Source organism: Accipiter gentilis, chromosome 4 (assembly GCF_929443795.1).
Source record: "Accipiter gentilis chromosome 4, bAccGen1.1, whole genome shotgun sequence".
Classification (NCBI taxonomy): Eukaryota; Metazoa; Chordata; class Aves; order Accipitriformes; family Accipitridae; genus Astur; species Astur gentilis.
In genome coordinates, this window is record NC_064883.1 from 28918396 (window position 1) to 28941583 (window position 23188).

The 23188-nt window shown below is 39.5% G+C and overlaps 1 protein-coding gene across 1 annotated transcript in view; it reads left to right on the forward strand.

The window, feature by feature from the left end:
- The window catches only part of GPR158 (G protein-coupled receptor 158), a 205973-nt gene that overhangs the window by 6156 nt on the left and 176629 nt on the right, over positions 1 to 23188 (forward strand). Inside the window, exon 2 of the mRNA XM_049798758.1 lies at positions 10536 to 10641. Within this exon, the coding sequence (XP_049654715.1) occupies positions 10536 to 10641 (106 nt within the window). The remainder of the gene's footprint in view (positions 1 to 10535; positions 10642 to 23188) is intronic.

Below are 23188 nucleotides of genomic sequence, written 5' to 3' on the forward strand. Positions count from 1 at the left end.
CTGTACTATTAACAATGACTCAGACCACTCCAGTGTTAGGCCATACATAATGGAGCTTTTAGTTAAGGAAACATTATTGAAGGCAAATTAAACCATGGAGGTAGAAGTATATATGACAAATAAGTAATTTCTTAGGGAATATACGTGATTTCATCTTCTGCTAAATATTTCACAGCTATTAAGTTGTTTGGTAAAATAATGTCCTAGTTTCAGCTGGGATAGAGTTAACTGTCTTCCTAGTAGCTGGTAGGTGCTATGTTTTTTGAGTTCAGTATGTGAAGAATGTTGATAACACTGATGTTTTCAGTTGTTGCTAAGTAATGTTTAGTCTAAAGTCAAGGATTTTTCAGCTTCTCATGCCCAGCCAGCAAGAAAGCTGGGGGGGCACAAGAAGTTGGCACAGGACACAGCCAAGGCAGCTGACCCAAACTGGCCAAAGGGGTATTCCATACCATGGGACGTCACATCCAGTATAGGAACTGGGGGGAGTGGGGGCGGGGAATTGCCGCTCGGGGATTAACTGGGTGTCAGTTGGCGGGTGGTGAGCAATTGCGTTGCGCATCATTTGTACATTCCAATCCTTTTATTATTGCTGTTGTCATTTTATTAGTGTTATCATTATTAGTTTCTTCTTTTCTGTTCTATTAAACTTTTCTTATCTCAATCCATGGGTTTTGCTTCTTTTCCCGATTTTCTCCCCCATCCCACTGGGGGGGGGGGGGGGGGGGGTGGGTGAGCGGCTGCGTGGTGCTTAGTTGCTGGCTGGGGTTAAACCATGACAAATAACCATAAATGTAGACATAAAAAAAGAGAGATTGTAAAAGTTAGTTACCTTTTTCTTTTAAATGTGGTTTAATTTCTTCCTTTAGCCCCCTTTTTTAGTTTCCCCCCAATGTCTATTTAGTCTTGGTACTAAACTAAGAAAGAAAATTCATTTTAACTGTTTAAGGAGACTTCCTAATTTTTTGTGATGATACATTAGTTGTATAATCCTGAAAGTATTTTAAAATGGTGAGGCTGAAATTTTTTTCTATAACACCCGCTGGCCCATATAACATGATTGAAGGTGTGGGTGGATTTAGAACAGGTTTTAAAAATGAAAAGGAATAATTTGTTTCCTAGAACTTCTGAAAGTCTTGGATTTATATTCCTGAAAAGAGGTGAGAACAAAGAAACGTCTTCCTATGATTTACTGTCTGCTTATAGAAACCCCCAGTATATTGTAAGTATTCTCTAGACAATCAATTATGTCTCTGACTTTTTTGTACAGGGTCATGGATAAGGATAGAAAACTGGATGGTGATGAAACAAAAGGAACAATAAGTAGGGATTTCTTTTTTAGAAACATGATTCAGCTTTCTTCACTATTGGAGAAACAGAAGCGAGTCTTTGAAGAAAGAAGTTAAATATGGCCAGCAGAGGACTGAAACACATACTGTATGTCCACAGTTATGTAGCACATGGTAGGTAGGTTGCAATAAAAGGAACTAGCTTTTTGGGTCAAGCTGCTGTTTCCACTCCTCTGTTCTCTACCCCTATCCCCCTTGAGCAAGGCTTCCAGCACAGCAGGCTGTCAAAACTCTTTTGAAGGGAACGGATGTGTGACAGTCCTTACTATCTGAGATTCAGTTCCAGGACTGTCACCTCCTATTCTGTCTATTCATGAACCTGGGCTGAGATGGAAAAATGTTCCTAAAGGTAAGAAAAAAACATTGCTGTGTTAAGTCAGATGAAAGGCTTACCTAGCCCTTTCTCCAAAAGCAGCTTCTGTCAGGTGCTTAGGGAAGAATGTAAGAGCAGTGAAAGTGCCAAATTCTCTTGTCTTGGTTATATCCCATTTACAAATAATAAGCAATAAAAAATAAATAAATTGTTTTTCAGACTATCTGAATGAGTGTTGGATTAAACTGATCTCTGTGATTCTAATTCACTTTTTAACCCGTTTTTGTCTTCTGCAATGTAGTTTGGCATTGAATTCCATAATCTAATTATGAACTGTTTGGAGAAAAAAAAAATTCTTTTCTGTTTTTAAATTTGCTCCATGAATCTAAATTCATTAGGAGATCTCAGATTCTTGTGATTAAAAAAAACACTTTAGAAAGTGTTCATTCATCTTCTCTGTGTCAGTCAGATTTTGTTGTAGGTTATACTAAGTATTTTTAGCATCTGCAGACTTTGTCACTGGTCACCCATTTGTGGTTGTCTGTGAATGTGTTGAACAAAGACGGGATAGTTGTGGTGCCTAGCTTGTTAACCACCCTGCATGTGAAAGCTCACTTTTGTCACATTGATACTCTCAAGAGTGGCTCAAAGGTTGGAGCCTTCCTGTCACTAAAGTGTGCAGTGATGAAAAAAATTCATTTTCTCCAAAGGCTGTCTCTACTCTGAGCAATTTTTATATCTTTGTTGTCTGTTGGCCTTACAGATTCTACTTCAGGCTTCCTTTTTGTGAGGTATTTTAAAAGTTTTTAGTTAGTAGACCCTATGTTTTCAACATGTTGCTTCTAAAAATGTCTTTTGTTTTTGTCTTAACATTCTTGTAGTTTTGTTATGTTCCTTGCCCAGGTTTATGGCTCTCCATTTTCCTGGCTGTTTGTTTTGTGGTTTTTTTTTAATGTTGGATTAATGTTGGATTCTGCTTACTTTTATGTTTTAAAATTCCCTTATTACATTTAAATAAATCTTCAGTGTCAGAAGATTGGGTATAGTTAGGCTGAGGCCATCTCTCCTGTGTGGGATCCTTCTAATTCAAATGCTTTTCTTGTATCATTTTCTATACTGTTCCTTGATGCCCTTTCTTTCCACCTGTCTCTGACCCCATGGATAGTAATGGGAACATTAAAAAAAAATACTGGTTTCTTACTAAATAGCTTGAGTTTGGCTCCAAGACCTTTTTTCATAGGGAGAATCTAATGTAAGTGGTACCCCACCATCACCAACACATCACATTCCTATACGATGTGATGCTTTGTGACAGAGTTAAGACACTGGCAGCAACTTGAACATCCTCAAGCAAAAAAACCATCACCGCCCCTCGAAGCATCTAGGAAGCTCTCTGACTAAACTGCAGGGAAATCCCCAGAGAGGCAGCTCTGTGTGCCATAAATCTGAAATAATTCTTCAGACAACAGAGGATTCATCGTTAAGTATTCCACCCTTGTAGTACTGTTCCAAATGGCCTAAAGGGATTTTCTGTGCAGGTGAATCCTAATTCATATGCCCACACTGCTATACCTTACTCTTCAGTTAAGCTTCATTTAAGTGAAAGCTGGCTCTCCTGTGAAAATGTGTGCTGAAAAGCAGCAGTCATGCTATGGCTGAGGAATTAAGTAGGTCTGTCTCTGTCCTGTTAGTAAGAAATTAGTGGTAACTGCGTGACCACATCAAAATCATATTGTATGTAACACCCCAGTAGCTTTTTGTGAATCTGGCTGGATATGCAGAGGTAATAGTTTTAAAAACGTTTAAGTGATGCGGAATCCTAAATTTTAACTTTCAAAAGCAATTTGAACCTGCAGAAGCTGCTGATTCCAGTAAGACTTATGACTGAAAGTCACTCACTTGTGAATTTGACACCAGGATTATTTTTGGATACTCAGTTGATGGTACATTGAAGGAGCTTCAGGTGTCAGGTAGTATGCACTGTTTGAAAATTAACATTCTTGAGAGTGTCAGCCTCCAAAATGAGAATGGTCAGAAAAGGTATTGCCCTGAAAACACTGGCTATACTAATTACAGTGTGCTTTTATCTAGAGGTGTGGGCATTTGCAGATTTGGGATGGCTGTAGAGAATTTGTTGTTCTTATCTCCTTGTTTTGTGGTAAGGATGACTTATGATGGCCAGCATGGAGGGGTGAATGGATATGGCAGCAAGAATCTAAGCAGGCATTTAGATTTGGGGGATGACGTCTGCTTCAGCATGTGATAACCATGTCTTATACCTTAATTATGGCTGCTTGCAATGCTTACAGGTGCAAAAATAAGTGTACAAACTTAGAAGACAAACTTTGAATGCCTGTTTAGCTAAGCTGTGGTGACCTCTGTGCCAAAAAGCTTCTGAAGATCTAGAGGACAAAGATATTGTTTATCACCATTTAAATGTTGGCAGGCTATTATTCTGTGCAGTTCTGGCTTAAGCTGGCTGGGTGAAAGAGAACATGCTCCTTCTGCCTTTTTTTTTTTATGATGTAACAGTAGAGGCAAAAAAAAATTCTTCTGTAGATACAGGTTTTACAACATGTTGTTACAGTGAAATATTATAACTACTGAAACTATCAAGATAGCTAGTAGGTTGGGAAAATAAGCTTAAATCAATTTCTGGCACAGATTTCAAGCAAACAGCATGCCAACAAACAGTGGTACTAGAAATTAAGACAGACATGAAAGCCTCTTAAAACAAACCTCTGACCTGACAGAAAATCCTTGATGACATCATTCTTCAATGATTATCTATTATGTACAATTCAACTAATATCTTCTTAAATACATGTTAAACAAGAATGTGCACTCCTTAAGTATCTATTTTGTGTAAGGACTGTAAAATTCTGGCAGAAAACAAATATTTATTGTTATAAGGAGATTAACAAAATTTACTTACTTGCCAGATGGTCCCCAATTACAAGTAATATTGTTACTAACTTATCACTGTGGCTTGGGTTCAGCCAGGCAGCATTGTCAGTGTGGATGAATGTGTTATGCTGACAAGCTGAGTCTACTCTTGTACTGTTGATATTTGTCTTGGTTGCTTCTATCAAGATAGCAGAGCTGCAATTATTCCCAGTTAGTTCAATAAATATAATACAGGTAGTTGGTCCATATACATTCTAGGAGGATGTGTTCTTCCATATATTCCATTTTCCGAATGCTGAATCAAAAATAACTGAAAATGTGGGTGGCTAAAACAGGCTGTGCCAGCTACTGTATTAATCACAGATGAATTTCAGAAATATATCATCATGTACATACTGGTGCACTCTCTGGGTAATAGCGGTGGGGTACAAGTCTGAGACTGTGTTTAAAATGGCAAAGCATCCCAAATGAATGCAGTAGAATTCTTGTATGCTTAAAGAATATTTTCTTTTGAAAGTGTTATATCCTCAAGTAGTTGCAGACCCTGTTACTACCTCACCAGAACTGTGATGTTACCATGAAGCATGAACATCTGTTGCAGAGGTGTAGTGAAAAAAACCCAATGTGTGCACCATGGGGGAAAAAAATGGAATGCCTATGGTAGATTGTAACTGTCAGGAAAGATTGTTTTCATATGCCTGCTTCTGGAGTGTACTGTTACTCCTTCCTGTAGATTTTCACCCTAGAAATTTGTAAAGCTCTGAGAAAAGGAAAGAGCAGAACAATTTAATCATATCGGAAGTTCAGTTTGTGCTACAGAAGAGCTGCAGACAGGAGAAGAGTGTGGGTAGAAATGTTTGTATTGAGTTCATGAAGACTGGGTTTTGTGAAAGGCAAACATTCTTGTAAGATAAGTTTTAACACAAGAGAAGCAAAGGGAAAAACGCATTTAGTTTCAAATGGAAGAATTGTCTAGTGTTTCTAGAAGTACTATGAAAATATTTTGAAATTAGATGATTTTCAGGCCTGCAAGACTTGACAGGGAGCTCCTGACAAAACTCTAAGCATAAAATGAAAGTACACAAGAGGTGGAAGCAGAGTCAGATAACCTGGGAGGAATGTGGAGACATGGTCTGGGCATGGCTGTGAACACGAGCGTCTTGTATTAGAAATGGTGTGGCCAGCAGGACTAGGGAAGTGATTGTTCCCCTGTACTAGGTACTGGTCACACCTCAAATCCTGTGTTCGGTTTTGGGCCACTCACTACAGGAAAGACATTGAGGTGCTGGAGTGTGTCCAGAGAAGGGCAACCAAGTTGGTGAAGGGTCTAGAGCACAAGTCTTATGAGGAGCGGCTGAGGGACCTGGGATTGTTTAGTCTGGAGAAAAGGAGGCTGAGGGGAGACCTTATCGCTCTCTACAACTACCTGAAAGGAGGCCGTAGCGAGGTGGGTGTGGGTCTCTTCTCCCAAGTAACAAGTGATAGGACAAGAGGAGATGGCCTCAAGTTGCACCGGGGGAGATTTACATTGGATATTAGGAAATATTTCTTCACCGAAAGGGTTCTCAAGCATTGGAACAGGCTGCCCTGGGAAGTGGTTGAGTCACCATCCCTGGAGGTACTTAAAAGATGTGTAGACATGGTGCTTAGGGACATGGTTTAGTGGTGGACCTTGGCAGTGTTAGGTTAATGGTTGGAGTCGATGATCTTAAAGGTCTTTTCCAACCAAAATGATTCTATGATTTTATGCATGGGTAGGGTTAGGGAAACCAGAGCCCGTATGGGGCTGAATCTGGTGAGGGACATGAAGGGCAACAAGAAGTAAGTATACTGGTGGCAAAACTAGGACTAAGGAGAATGTGGGCCTGCTGCTGAATGGGGCAGTGAACTTTGTGACAGAGGACGTGGAAAAGGCAGAGGTACTTGATGTCTTCCAAGAACTATAGGCTGATCAGCCTCACCTCAATCCCTGGAAAGACGATGGAGCAAATCTTCCTGAAAACCACTTCTGAAACACACAAAGGAGAAGAATGTGATTGGGAGTGGTCAGCGTGGGTTAAGGGGAAGGGGAAGCAGTGTTTAACCAACCCAGTAGCCTTCTGTGTATAGATGACTGGAATCCAGCTGGAGGCCAGCCACTATTGATAGACCCCAGGGGTTGATGCTGGAGCCAATTCTGTTTAACATTTTCATTTAGTGGTCTGCACAATAGGCTAGGGTGTGCTCTTAGCAAGTTCGCAGATGACAAAAATTGGGACGAGTGGCTGAGAGACCAGATGGTTGTGTTGCCATTCAGGGGGGCTGAAACAGGCTAGAGAAATGAGCAAACAAGAGCCTTGTGAAGTTCAGCAAAGGGAAATGCCAAGTGCTGCAGCTGTGAGGGAGTAACCCCATGCACCAGTACAGGCCAGGGGCTTAATGACTGGAAAGCAGCTTTGCAGAAAAGGCCTAGGGGGTCCTGGTGGACACCAGTTTGACATGAATCACCAATGTGTGCTTGCGGCAAAGATGACTGACAGCCTCCTGGGCTACGAGAGGAAGAGCATTGCCAAAAGGTTGAGGGAGGTGATCGTTCCTCTTTACCCAGCCTGGTGGGGCTCCATCAGGAGTGCTGTGTCCACTTCTGGGGTCCTTGGTACAAGAGACATGATGTACTGGAGTGAGCCTAGTGAAGGGCCACAAAGATGATTAAAGATTGGAGCATCTGGCAGACAAGAAGGGCTGAACGAGCTGGGACTTTTCAGCCTGGAGAAGAAAAGGCTCCAGGGGGATCTTACACATGTGTGTAAATACCTGATGGAAAAGTGTAAAGGAGACAGAGCCAGACTTTTCTCAGGGGTAGTCAGTGAAAGGCCAAAGTACAAGAGGTACAAATTGAAATACAAGAAATTCCATTTAAACATCAGAAAACCTTTTTTGACACTGTGAGGGTGGTCAGACAATAGATCAGGTTTCCCAGAGGTGGTGAAGTCTCCCGTTATCGGAGGTATTAAAAAACCCAACTGAACTGAGCCTGCTTTGAGCAGGTGGTTGGACTGGATGATCACAAGAGGTTTCTTCCAATGACAGCTGTTGTATGGATCTGTGATTTTTCACATCTATTTTGAACAAAATAATTGTATTAAAGAGTTTTCAAAGGATACAAGTTATTTAATCAATTCTGATGTGAAATTCTGGAAGTACATTTTCTTTCTTTCCGTCATGTGGCTCTGAGCATTAGGATGTTATCCTGCCTTCTGCCTCTTGGCCCACTAGAACATGCCACTAATTCTTCAAATTGCAGCATGTCTGGTACAAGACCATACTCGCATGCTTGCTCAGTGTGCTTACTGTCTGTAATTCCTCTGGCTTGTATGTGTTGTCTTTCTCAGAAGTAACCTCTAGGTAAGTTTTCTTTTGAAAATTTTTATATCCCTTTGTACTGACACGGTGCTTCTACAGGATCTGCTCATGATACCACACAGCAAACTGTTAAGGTGTTTCTCCTTTCCTAGCAGTGATTAGTTTACCCTTAATTTGTAATATGTACCTCTATCTTTGTGGAAGTGTTTGTAGAGGGAAAGAGGAGTTTCCTCTCCTATCAGTTAAAAACAAAATGTACACAAGGGAAAAGCTTTCCATGTAAAGGGAAATAACAACCTACTTCCCTAAGGTGCTTGAGAGTCTCCCAGGTGAATCTGTTGCAGTCCTAATAAGGATGTATCATCACTGTTTTTTCTACTGTACAAACTGATTTCTTTAGAGTAGTCAGAATGATGCTAATGCTTGAGAGATCCTTGCCAAGGTGCCTGGATAACATAAACTAGGAGAGCAAGGAGTAGTGTTGGCCCTGGTCCTACTGCCTGCTTCGTGCCTGTATGCAGCCACGGTGAGATTATTCACTTGCAGAACAGGTCCTGTCCCCAGCCCACATGCTAATATTTATGCTCAGGTCCAGAAAATACTAGAAACCTACCTGATGGGATCTGCATGTGAACAGATGAGGAATTAGTTACCTCTACTCCTATGAGCATCTGAGACGGATACCTTGTTATCAGGTTAAGATAATCCACTAACATCATATGAAGAGTTAGTCTGTACAGTCTGTATAGTCTGGCAGTTTTCCCCTTGAGGTTGTTGGTCACCTGGAACACAGAAAAAACAGTTCATTGGAATGGAAGCGTAGTTTTAGCAGTCTGTGGAGAAGCTGCTGTTCAAAACAAGAGTGGAAAGGCATAAAGCTGTAAACTAAAAATATTTCTGAATATTCTAGAAGCATGGTGTGTGCTATTTCAAATTGAACTTACTAGGGCCAGCACTTAAATATTTCAGGTCATTTCTAAGTGTGCCCAGCATCAGATTATTTAGATTTTAGACAGCAGACAGAGGAAGATGAAGTGCACCTATAATATCTAACTTCCTACTGGCTACCCTACACAATTTCCTAATGCATTCTTCTTCAGATCACTTAAATGATGTGCTTGTGTTTCTCCAATGACTATATAGCATGTCTGAAGATGAATGTCCAAATACAGCTGTTGTGGACACTTTGCACTTGGCTGTACTGGGGCTAGGGATGAGGGAGCGGTATTGTCCTGGTTTTGATCAAGCTTACTTTCTTATGCCTATTCTGATTTTGTTCATAAGTGGCCTCTCAGATATATGGCTTTGTAGCTCTATAATAATAATATATACTGAGCTTTAATTAAAAGAGGCAACATGCTTTGAGGTGAGCGAGGTGTTCTTGAGATAGAATTTGGGCCATGCCCTTGGTAGTCCACAGCCTGAAAGGAGCAATGATGGTGTTTGTAGTCATGGAAGTTCAGGCTGTGGAAATCAAAACTTGTGGCTGAAATGGTTGACTTAAAAGGAGTGGCACCCTAGATTTAAGAAACCACTACAGAGCACTCATCTGTTACGAGTGAGTCTGTGTAATGATCTAACTATCCAAAGTTGCATACTGATATTTTTGCTAAGTCCAGACAGCAGTGAAGCAGTTACAGATATGTGCTCTCACAAGATGATGCTATAAATGTTCTATGTACAAAGTCATTCTGGAGGTTATTTTAGAGAGAATAAAGACATTTTTGAAGGCTTTTTTAAAGATATGCAACTACGGTCTTACAGCCTTTTTTCTTTTGGTGATTTCAGAGTTGTTTATAAAACAGAGCATTGGCTTTGAAATTGAGTTGTTAGCTTTTCAGTCAAAAAAATTTGAGGGAAACTACTGATGATGAAAACTTGAGCATTCTTGGCATGGAACTAATACAGTTTAGACAGCCCTTGAGGACCTATGTATGTAGGAAATTTTTTTGTTTGTTTGTTTCACAGACATCAGTAGCCTACTCCTGGCTCATGCTACCTTTCTGCTGTATCGGGCATTATACCAGCACCAGCTGGCTGAGATGGGGAGAGAGGGGTTTGGGTGTCTGCTGGGGGAGGGCGCTGAGCTGAGGAGGAGAGGTCTGAAGTCACTGAAGGTCGGGGTGTCTCTGGGGAGAGTACAAAAAGGGTTTTGCCAGTTGTTTTGGTAAATAGCATTCCCTGGAGCAAAGGGGAGGATGTCGTTGTCACCGGGCATGGGGTTAAGGTGCAGTGCCTGGTACCGTACTTGGGGTCGGCTGGCGAGGTTGCTGGCCTCGGAAAAAGTAGTGCAGGTTGGTTGTTGTATTTTAGTTCTTTGCTGCATTGTAAAATATGAAGGGCATTAAATTGTTTGAGTGTATAACTTCTTACCTGCCACCTTACACTTACTCAGTGCATTAGATTTACTGAGCTTTTGTAATACATCTCAGTAAGGTCTAATGTAAGAATGTGTCTCTGCAGTTGTGGCTTTGGGAACATGATACTTCTCTGTTTTCAGACTTTTCATCAAATTCTGTATTTAGAAGAAAGATGTAGCTCCGCTTTGCAGGCTACAGCATCATAAAGAAGTTGAACCTATTTCTGTAGTCTCGGTGTTCAAGGCTGTTTTTCTCTATTTTCAGAGGTGTTGTCAAAGTCGACATCAATCTACAGAAGGTGGACATTGACCAGTGTTCGAGTGAGGGGTGGTTCTCGGGGACGCACAGGTGTCATCTCAACAATTCTGAGGTATGTCTGTCCTTAAGGGACTGAGCTACACTTCAATAACAAGTCTTTCCACTATGAATAATTTTCTGTAGTATAAACACTATCTATTTTATAGACTTTAAATGTTGTTTGTAGGCTGAAAAAAAAAAATCTTTCTGTGCAGGGTGTTATGGTATGCATGAGTTTCAGGAATGCCTGCATTTTAGAATATTGGTGTTAAATAAAACAGAAGCTAAGTTATTGTGCAGAAATAACAGCTGTAGGGAAAGAGTATTACTAGTGAAATGATTTATGAAGTTCTGCTTGTAAGTCAAACAATTATTTTACACTCAAAATCAAAATAGGCTTTTAATGTCAGCATCACTTTTGACTGGACCGCCTTGCAAAATACAGTGAAAGTAGCTCAAATGCTAATAATTATTCAGAAAAACATGGGCTTTTGGTAGAAGGATACAGAATAACAGACAGACTTGGATACTGTAATTCTTTCTTAATAGGAATGCCAACATTTTGACAGAGCTGACTAAATGTTTCTGTTCAGCTCCTTCCTGCTTCCCCTTTCTTCTGTAGGTCTGTGCCTGGCTCTGTCTGTCAGCATATCATAGATCATTCAGCCTGGCCAGTCATATGTGTTCAATGAAACTTTAAACCAAAATGCATTCAATGATTTTTCTTTTTATTGTGGCATATGATGTTGTTTTCAAAGTCACTCATTTGTTTTCTGCGATACAAGGCACCTTGGGCACTTCTGTGCTTTCAGAAAGGACAACTAAAATGTAGGGAAAGTTGATGGTTGTCTATCAGAAGTGAGGAGATGTTTGCCTAATTTGTTATAAAATTCCAGTTTATCAAAGCCAAATCTAAATTTAGGAAAATAATTGGTTTTGATGAATTTGTCTACTAACATTTTTGAGCAAGAAAAACTCAGAAGTTTTGTAAACATCCTTTTCGTTATTTTTCACTTGACTTTTTTTCTTAAAATAAACTTGAAATGAGAAATCAAGTAGTCTTTGATAAAGACTAATTTTAAATGAAATATTTCTGCAAATAGAAAAAAAAGGGATTTTTTTGTCAAGTACTTTTTGACTTCTGAATTCAATTTTTTAATATCTCATTTTTCTTCCTAGAAGACAATATTGTTTCCCATGAGATCTAGTAAACCTTGTTTTCTAACATATGCTAGTTATCCTGAATGTTGTTATATATTTTGGCAAGTGCTTCTCCTTTTCCTAATGTTTTATGAGCAAAATTGTCAGCAGAGAGGTGGGTTTGGAAGTTGCATCTCTTGCTGCAACCAAGAAGAGGGGGGGGGAAAAATCCCTATGAGAAGACTAAGAAAAAACAAAGCAAAAGTGAAATGGAGAAAATTAAGTAGGATCAATGGTGGGCTTTAACACAGCTTTGATCTGGTTCAAAGCCTGTTGTTGGCTGTAATGTACTCTGAATCGTGGTCTGTATTCTTAATATATAGGAAAACAGAATCTGAGTCAAATCAAACTGGATATAATTACACAAATACACTCCCCTTCCAAATCTAAGTCCTTAAGAGTGTGTCCTGGAGAGAACAATGCAAAAAGCTACTCTCTCTGGAAGAATTTGTTGGAGAAGGGGGGTAAATAAAAGGATTTTTTTTACTTCCCTGAAAATGAATTGTGAAGAGTGAAAAAAAAAGTAGGTTTTATTTCTCTGTGGAATTCACTCCGATTATGAAAAGGAGCTTTCTTCATGAATATGACATTTAGGAAAATCTACCTTCTATTTTATTATTGCACGTGAGGCAAGCGGAGTGTCATTTAGGAAACTGAGTGCAGAATGAAATTCTGCATGAAAAACAACCTTAAGGGTTACAGCAAGTTTTCTATGACTTGCAAAAACATTTTAATTCCACCATCTTTAGTGTCTCAATGGGCAAGCTGGAAAATATCACCTCTATGATGTGGATTCTTACTGTGCATGAGAAACTGAGGTGGCTGTCATGGACCACTGATGCAGAGTTGGTGTCTCTACCAGCTTTGAACCAGGACTGGGTTCTTGGCATTCTGGGCTTCACTCTCCTGCTGAGAGGATGGTAGGCATTTCTGATCTGCTGAACGAGAGAATAACATTTCTTTTACTTAAAAGGTACATTACAGATCAGTTCTTCATGTTGGGATTCTGGGTTGTGTTGTTGTAAAGCTGGCTGTGCTCAAGTAAGTTTCTTTGCAGAGCTTTTATTTACCAGACTCATTTGCACTGTCGTTTTTACTTCTCTTTTTTTCCCCTGTCCCTGTTTATTCTTCATAGTGGGTTTTTTTGTTCTTTAGTGCTAACAAAGACTGCTCTACATAGTTTACAATAATATTTTTTTCGTATAACACTTCTACTACTGTTGAGTCCAGCCTGATATATCAGTGTAAAACCAGAGCTGCTTTGTGCTCTTTTGACAATAGAAAGCACTACGTTTGCTGGTGTTACAAAGGATGTCTTATTTTTCATACTGGACAGTTGCATGGTTTTGTCATTTTGTTTTAGTAGGCCTACTGCGATGCTGTAGTCTGTGAGTTCCTGTGATGCAAAAAGGAATTAAAATATGCATTCCAGGGCAGAAGTTTTTTAATGAGTGATGCTGTATATGTGAGTGGCTCATGTTCACACCTAAAGGTGGTAATAACATGGCTAAGGAGACGAATGCCACTTCATGAATGGCTTTTCATCTTGTATGTAGAGCAAAAACCTGCCAGCTGTTTTTCCTTCTCCATGGCACTTATTAGAGTGTTAAATCAACAAGGCTCTCATGACTAAGAGAAGGGTATATAGGTAATACAAACCTCCTCCAAAATGAAACTTGCAAGCAGGGAGTGCCTTTCCTTATTATGCCTGAAGAGGATGAGACTCCTTGCTTAATAACAGTGACCCTGGGGATGGGGAGTTGCTGGGAACAATCTACAGAGGTTTCTCTCCTTTTACCCTATAGTCACCACTTTAGGAGAGTTCAGTCTGATGGAGACTTCTTCCTTTACAAGCTGGTCCCATATTCTGCTCTTCACACTTTGTTTCATTGGAATCTACTGTGTGGAATAAGGGTAAATTACATAGTTGTGCAACAATGCTTTTGACGTAGTTTGCCTTATAAATGCTAATGAAATTATATTGCCCATCCCCTCTTTTATCATCTTAGAGGCAGATACAGAAATACCTGCTGATGCTGGAATGCTCTGTCCCAGATTACAAAGACTGTCCCCAGCATAGTAAGGAAGAGAACGGAGATCTCTGGATTTCCAGTTCTGCTTAATTTAGACCCACCTTCCTCTCTTTAGTTTTCTTAGGTGACTTGAGTATTTAGTGCAGCATAGCCTTTCCATAGACTGTTTGGTAAGCCTTTGCCATAGTGAATTTCTGATTTGGCTCTAAAAGTCTGTTTGCTGAATAGCCCATACTTGGCTGGGCTACCAGTGCCTTTAAAGCTAAGGCACAAAACTAAATATTTCAGAGAGAAAACTCCCCTCTTCCCTAACACTATGAAAATATAGCAAGTGACAGAGGAAGGGCAAGGGTGTGTCTTAGGGAATGGACAAGAGGAGGAAAAAAACCAACTTACCGATTACTAAAATGCTTCTTTACTTTGTCTTTTATTTCAGTTAATTTTATAGTGGCTAAAATCTACTAGACACATTGCTGACATTTTCCTACTTTCTGTGCTGTCCTGAAGTGTTTATCTTCTCAATAAAAATCAATTGAAAGGGGGGAGATGGAGGTGCATTATGGTGAATGTAAATATATAGTAAACCAGTGGTCTGTATGTGCGAGACAGAAAAAAAGAAGGAATGGATGGGACCCAACTTCTACCAGAAAATAAATAGGTTGGTTTTGGAAGTACTGTATTGCCTTCACGTGCTCTGGCACAGAATCACTAGGAGATTATGCTAACAGTGACATTGGGATTTGGCTTTGGAAGGTCATCAGGAGTAACCTGATTATGTGATGGAATAGTTCTAGTGCTACTCCTTGCTTGAAAGAAGAATAATGTGTGGTTGGAGAATTAAAGAATATTATGACTCCAATACACAAAATGCTTAGACATACATACTATTCTTCCTTTAACTGCCACCTGTCCTTAGATTTAGGTGTTCCTCAGGAGATGGATTGGTGACTCTTAAATATCTTGCTTTATGTATGGTGCCCCCAAATACAAAACAAAAGCAAGAGGTGGGAACTTTAGATTCCCCATTTTTAAACTGACAACCTAAATTCCTAATATACAGTCATATTTCCTCTTGATTTGTTCTCTTTTTTGCACAGGACCGATATATCCCTGATTTCATAGCAGCCTAGATGAACTGGGAGAACAAGAATGCCCTCTTTCAACCTCAGGATGACTGGAAACTTCCCAGTCTAATTAGGCAGGAAGTTAGGTGAGACCTTACACAGGAAAGCCAAACTGCATTAGTGGCTACAGTGTATTTCAGTTGTGATTTTTTTTTTTCCTCTCTTTTTATTAAATTGTATAGGCCAAAAAGAGGTTGTTGGCCAGGTGTTCTTTTCTTGACCTGAGGGAAGAAGGCACAACTCATGGTGAAGCATAGAGAGCTATGTTCTCCTTCCTGCCCCCTCTACCTTGACACCCAAATAGGGAACAGTTTCCCCCAAAAAACACATGGGCAAGAGATTTGGATTCTGTGGGGCTGCAACAGATGAGACGGGTAATATCTGCAGGGTTAGAAATAATTAAAATGAATTGGGTAAAGAACAAAATGATGCAGATAATTCTGAAATTAACAAACATAGGAAAAATAGTCACCCAATAACAAATCCAAAGTAATTTCATTGTACAGGCAAAGCTGGTTATGGGGATAAGAAAACATGCGTTTTTTTACCCTGTTTGAAATCATAGAAGATTTTTCTTTTAATATATTAGATTCCTTCCCCATACATGCTGGCAGCAGCTGCTGGCACTTTTAGTAACAACTTTAGAGTCTGTGTTGAGACACCAACAATAAAATCAAGGCTGAGGAGCATCTGAAGAAATCAGCCGGCATAGTCCATTGAGCTCCGCCAAATGCCTCCAACCAGTAGCATCACTCCATGAAAAACGGCAGCAGACTCCACGCTGTTCCCCCATCCTTAATGAGACTGCCAACAGCTTGCAATGTGAGGCAGGCTCAGCTGACATCCCTTTGGGTTTCAACAGTATTCCACAAATGACAACGTGCAAAAATATCTAGAGGGAATGAGAGAGGCAGATTAAAAAAAAAAGTGGCATTGCTGTCTGTATATAGTGTGTGTATGTCTGTGTTTGTAGAAAGATGCATAGGCCTACTGTGTGTGTATTTATTCTGCACAAACACAAAACCAATTGAGAAAGGAAAACAAATTATCAGTACAGCCAAAATCTTTTTTTCTGTTGTTTAGTAAAACATTTGGGACCATCGTATTTTATTATACTGTATGTAGTGTTACAGACAACCAACTGAAAAAGGGGGAGGCGGGGGTTATTAAAAATAAAATTGTAATGGGATCTGAGTTGGGAGAGAGGAAAAAACCCAGCACTTCGCAGGTTTTTCAAACAGATGCTTTCCAGTGCCCTTGTCAAACTGGGAAAAGGCTATTAATGCACATATTCTGTGGGAGGGGAAGCATGATGAGATTAACATCCAAAGTCATAACTAAGTGGATCATGCCCAGTATTACTGGTTTTGCTTATTACTTGCCTGTGTTTTCTGTCCTGTCCATTAGGAAAGATGCAGTCAGAAATGAGGAAAAATTTGAAAAGAAAGCTGTTTGGTGATTCAATCTGAGTGAACAGGGTTTATGGAATATAGTTAACTTCTAATTTGGAAATAATCATCACCCATGGAGCTACAGACTGCATCCAAGATGGGGCAAGAGAAGTGCCCAGCTACAGATTGCATCCAAGATAGGGCAAGCGAAGTACCCAAACGAGGACAGAAAGCGTACATCAGGATGTATTTCCTCTTAGAAGAAAAGAAGTTCTTTAGTGGTAGAATACAAATACTAAATGCTATATCAAATCCTGGGCTAAAGGGGCAATCTAAGACAGAAGGGGGAGCAGCTCAGTTCAGTACACAAATAAAGAAAACATAGCCAGCACTTCTTGGATCCAAAAGCAGAAAGGCATATCTGTTCTCTCAGACTGACGGCTGCTCACAGAACTTGGTGTATTTGAAGAGCATGCAGTGACACAAAGAACACATTTCAGATGCTATTTTAAAAATAACTTTGCATCATCTGCATTCATGGGAAAAGTCCCTTTATGACAGTATACCATATCTAATCTGGTGTTCCCCCAGACACAATTACATAAAATAAGGTGGAGGTTTGTCAGAGCTTTTACTGATAAACAAGGTGCTGTGAAAACCAACTTTCAGTTTAAGGAAGAAGCAGGTTGCTTAGCTACAGCATCTTTGCCTTTTAAGAAAAAAATTTAAGTGTTTCTGTGTTTTGCTGGAGCTAATCTTGGTTATCAGTGTTTTCTTCAGAAGAAAACCTTTGCAACAATTCCTTTCATCCTAGTTAGCAGTGTTAACTTGAGTATTTAAATACATCTGGGTCAGTTCTATTTGCTGCTGTTTTCCCCCAGAGTTAAAAAGTGAAAAGCAGTAGGTGATTGGTTGAATGATGCTGACAAAAATTAAAATAGCAGGGAGGTATTTGGTTTCTCTTGCAGCTGACAGGCAATGATAGCATTGCATCAATTACCAGGTCTTTCAGATCTATTGCTACAGCTTTCAGGTGTTTCTCTGCTGGACAGAGCATCCTATTAGGCAATGCCAATTAGCTGAACTGGTGGTTCTCTGCATCTGTTTGGGAAGGAAAGAGGTGAGGCCCAAAAGTTTAGGTAGCTGCAGGGACATGGACAAAATATACCTGGTGGGAGCAGAGGGGAAGTGCAGAGAGGGGGATGGGCACAGGGAAGAGCTCTTCCCTGGAGAGAGACTGAGAAACTGACTGTGACTGGGGCAAGAGACAGAAGATCAGGGTCTATTGGGAGCCACAGAAGATCTTGCAGCAAAGAGCCTGGGGACTGTAACCAGGCTGGACTGTTCTCCTTTGGCAGGCTGGCTGTGAGTTACTTTTCCCAGATATGAAGTGCCAGTAGCTGTATCGGATCTAGGTATAAACAGAGCACAGCTTCATTCAAGGTGCTCCTTTGTTATCACTACATTCGGAGGACTGTACAATATCTGAAAAATGTCTCTAGTAGCATTAAGCACATTTAGATATATGCAATTAGATAAATATACAGCATTTTGGTATCAAAGCATCTGGTCCATCCTATGTGAGATTTGATACACTTATCTGGGAAGATACGCAACTACTTTCATATCGTGTGAGATAATATAAAGACTGTTAACCCATCTTACAGCTGGGACACAGAGGCAGAATTATCTCTAAACTGATAGACACCCTGACTCAAACTGAGGTGTGATCTCCAGGCGTGCAAATTACCCTCTGCACAGTTTGGTTTCTTCAGTAAAGGTATGCCAAGCTTGTCATCTGGAAGGGAGTCCTGATGTGCTCCAGCTAGGGCCCAGGCTGAATCATCTTCGGAGTGGGATTTTGGGGTGCATTACAGCATGCATCCACCCCATCCTTCAGATACTTCCAGGAAGGGTTAAGCATCCTGATATATTTTTCAAACCTGTGTTAGACCAGCTTTGTAGCTTTCTTAGTGATCTTGATTTGTGATAGCATTCTGGTCAAAAACGAAGCCACCCAACCTTCTCTTAGCTAAAAGCACTGTTGCTGCGCTTGCTGTCATTGCAAAGGACACCAGCACCCTATGAACGGTGCAGACTCTGTTCCTGACTTGCATGCCTAGCTGTTTGCTTACTCAGACAATATACTGCAGAGGGTTTTTTTAGTTGTTAAAATATGAAAATTCTGCTCATGCATGGCACATATTCTACAGTTAATTATTTTTGTTGAAAAAACATGGACTTGAGAAACAGTAAACTAAGGGAAAAAAACCTCGTTGTCTGCCTTATTTAATTAAAACTTTTAAAAAATGTAGCAACTGTTCCTCCTGCTTTTTCTATACTTCATGATACCTGCACAAGAGACAAGTTTAGCCTTGAGAAGATAGTTAATTCCTCTTTTTCTATAACAAATTAAAATTAGATTGAAAACATATTAAAGATCCCAAGATGAAAAACTAGAGAGAATAGCTGCTGAATCTTCATATTCAAAGCAATGTACTGAGCCATAGTAATAGCCTGAATGGAAACAAACTCATTTAGTTTTATTTTTGGAGCACAATTTTATAGTGCTAGATGTTCAGATACCATCATTTCTGTTGGTGACTTCTGGTAGGAGGTAAATTTTTTTTGCAAATGAAAAAGAACTGCTTTTGGTTTACTTATGCTTTTGTTTAGATCCCAGTGATTCACATGATTTGTTCTTCTAGTTTGCATTTGCTGGTACTGTAAACTGATGGCTATCAGGTCATCCATTCACTGAGCAGGGACTGGTCTCCTAGAAATTTCTCAGTCTTTACTAACCTACTTAATATCTTCTTTTGTGTTTCTTCATTGCTTTGTTGCCCTGTGCTATTTTAGATCATGAATATATTAAGCACCAGTACTAACACGGGAATGCAGAACACTTGATTTTTGATCTTTATCTTTTTGTATATTTCTTCTTTTCTTTTTATGTTTTGGCTAGTTTATAAGCCATTACTGAGCTTCATCGTATTACTGCTTTTCTTTCTTATTCATCTCCTCTAAGGGTTTTACTCTTCTTTCTGTCAGTGAATAAGTAGTGAAAGAAAACACACTTCTCCCCAACACCTTATGCATGTAAACTTCTTAAGTAAGATATTTACTGTCTTTGATTCCTCCTTTACTTGGAAGAGATGGTGAGGAAAAGTAGATGTTACTGTAGAGACAAATAAGACAATTTTATATTTGTCATACTGCACTGTTTTCTTCTTGCAGCAGGATCAGAATTCTTCTGCAGTTAAATTTAGTCCCTAGATTTACCACAACTGTTGTTCACAGGGCAATCAGTTCCCATTTACTTGCACAAAATAGAAAGTAGGATTTGCTTACTGAGCTCCACTGTCAGAATACAGTAGTTACTTCTTTTATACCACCAATTTAATCTAATATTTCTGTTAATTTTTTCATCTTTCAGATATGGTTGGCTAGGGGAAAAAAGAATTTCATGGAGTGGTATAACTGTGTATTCTAATTTAGGCAAAGTGAGTCCTGTAACTTTCATCTAAAACAGTTATGGTCTTACTCTTACGTTTGAAAATAAAGCTAGCTAGGTTGGCCTGACCTGAGAAACAAACTGAGCTTTCTCTATAGCAACCCTCAAATATTTTTTGTCTGTATGTTTTTATGTATACGTTTACTTACAGCTAATCTGTGTATGCGTGTGCATATGTGTGAACATCATATAAATGCACACACGTGCATGCCTGTATATACATATATAGGGAACTGTGAATGACTTGGTTGTTTGCACATAGGCATTTCGCTAGAACTGTTCTGTGATGAGATGTTGCAGAGGCTGGGGAGATACTGGTCCTTGTCTCGCGCCTAACCTATGCACCAGTACAGGTTGCAGGGCTGAATGGCTGGAAAGCAGCTTTGCAGGAAAGGCTCAGCGGGTCCTGGTAGACATCAAGTTGACCACGAGCCAGCAGTGTACCCTTGCGGCAAAGGCGACCGACAGCCTCCGGGGCTGTGTTAGGCAGAGCATTGCCAGCTGGTCAAGAAAGATGATCTTTCCCCAGCCTGGTGAGGCAGCATCTGGAGGACTCTGTCCCCGGAGGGCTGTGTCCAGTTCTGGGCTCCCCAGTTCAAGAGACATGGATGTACTGGAGTTAGTCCAGCGAAGGGCCACCAGAATGATTAAGGGTTTGGAGCATCTGTTGAACGAGGTGAGGCTGAGCGAGCTGGGACTGTTCAGCATGGAGAAGAAAAGGTTCGGGGGATTTCATCTGTGTGTGTAAATACGTGATGGAAAGGTGTAAAGGAGAGAGAGCCAGACTCTACTCAGGGGTGGTCAGTGACAGAACAAGAGGCAATGGACACAAACTGAAACAGAAAAAGAATGTTTTTTTTCACACTGTGAGGGTAGTCAGACACTGGAACAGGCTGCCCAGAGATATGGTGGAGTCTCCGTTGTTGGAGATATTCAGAACTTGAATGTACACAGCACTGGGCAACCTGTCCTAGCTGAGCCTGCTCTGAGCAGGGGTTGGGACTGGATGATCTCCAGAGGTGCCTTCCAGCCTCAGCTGCTGTGTGATTCTGTGGTCAGCTCTTCTTTCATCTTTCGTGTGATTTGTTTTTCCTGTCTGATTTATATCTGGAGAATATGGTATCCCTTTTGAGCTCTGTGTTTCCACTCTGTTTTGTTCATGCTTGTGTCAAGACTCTCCTCCATTGCTAACTGCTTTTCCTCACCAGTTGTTTCTTTTAAACTTCTCATAAGTGTGTGAAGATTTGCATGTGAGTTTTTTTGAGAAATCATTTATCTCTGATGCTTCCTCTATAACAAGTTCACTTTTTTCTCCTACTACAATAGGAGAAATAGAGTATATTCAGATTCTTATTTTTTAGTTAATAGCTGCAAACATATCTACTTATTTACTTTCAGAACTTTGAAAGCTGATTTACTAGAGATAATACTAAGATTTTTGAATGATGATACTGGCTTGCTGCTTGGGCTAGGATTGAAATATTTTTATCCCTTCATGTATGTTATCTAAGTATCTAATGGTTAGAGCTTTGAAAGGGGGGAAGATCTGTAATATAGTCATGGTAGTGGGATTTATTTGGACAACATACGCTGCATTATAAGATGTGAGTTTTCTGAACAGACCAAATTAGTCTACAATGTATAAGATACTGTCCTAGAGATAAAGGAGAATTGCTAGGGCTGTTCAGTAAATTGTTATTGACTAGTCTGAAATTATGACGTTTTGATACTTGTTTTCATCCTGAAATGGAGTAAAACCAACACCAGCAGTGCATTTTCCTGAATTAACATTTTTTAAAAAAGTATTAATTTTGAAATATGAAAATATGTATTTCAGGGAGCTGCTCTAGGAAATTGTATAATTTGAAAGACTGATAAAACTTGATTAAAAATGTGCATTAGTTTTAATCTTTTCTTATGGGGAAAAAAATGAGAAAAAGACATTTTGAGAAAGTCCTGTTGTATGGTAATGGAAAACGGCTTGGTAATAACATTTGGAGCAATTCTAGAAACCTATGTGCCAGTCAAAGCACCACCAAAAACATGTCCTTTTTTCCTCTTGAAAGTTTTAGAAACTTTTGATACCATTTGTCCAATTCCATCGCTAATCATATCTATCTTATGCTGTTGGATAGTCATTGTGTTTTTTAGCTAAACCAAAACAGTTTGTCTCTCTTCCAAGAAAAGAAGTCAAATAAAGCAGCACTCCAGACCTTGTAAACTTTTACAAGACATGATAAAACATCTTTATATTCCAATATGTGCAAGACATGGCACAAATTGGTTTTAAGCATGCAAGAGCAAACATTTGCCCTGTAGAGCTTGAACTCTTGAATTCATATTGTTCCAGAGCCCTTCAAAGTGAATACTGCATTACACTAGCTGAAGGAGGCATTTCTTGGTAGTTCAATTATACAGAATTTTTATGTGGATAACTAATAGGATGCTTGTTTGAAATAAATGTCTAAATAAAATGCTCCAATTGTCGTGATATGAATCTTCTGAAATATTTTTGTGAAAAATTCCAAGACCAATTAGGGTTTTTTTTTCTGGTAATGGAATGAAGTTTAATTTTGAAGTTTGAGTTTTCTTGCAGGATAGGACTCCATAATAATGATTGCTTTCTAAGGGACTGCTTTATTGCTACATAGTCTGTGTAATTATAAAAAGCGATTTTTCTGAAGTATTACTCAGTAAGCCACTTAAACAAGAATTATTTTTACAGGTTTAGTGCGTATTTCAGTTATGTTTCATTTCCATAGGTGATTGAGAGTTGTTTTTAATTATGCGTCACTGGATTATTCTAGCTGCTTTCTAACATTGCTTAACAAAAATGATACCTTATGGCAGTCATTTTTGTTACAAGTGTAACCTAAAAATATTTTCTTCGGTGATTACATGATTATAAGGAGTCACATTTTGCATCTTTATCATTGTATTGTACTGCACCAAATTTAAAAGTGTTTTCCCTATTTGTATAACTTTGTCATTACACTGCTAAATGATGACAATGTTGGAACACCTGGAATAATTAAGAGATGCATCAATTTTGAGGTCTTCACTTCTCACTGAATTTTCCATAGCTCTTGAGTTAATTCTGTGATTAAGTGTATATGTATGTTACACAAGGAATCACTGCCACATCTCACAGATGTATGAAAGAAAGGAAAGTTGGTGTGTATGTGAAGCACTACGTATGCCAGTGGTATCCTATGGCTGCAGAAGGCTCCCCCTTCCCCTTATTAAGCTAGAGCTACAAGCTTCAATGTCCTATTGAGAAAAGAGTGATGAAAGAAGAGGAAGGCTTGAAAAGGATGAATTCTATACAACAGCAGAATACTTACCTGCTTAGTAAGAG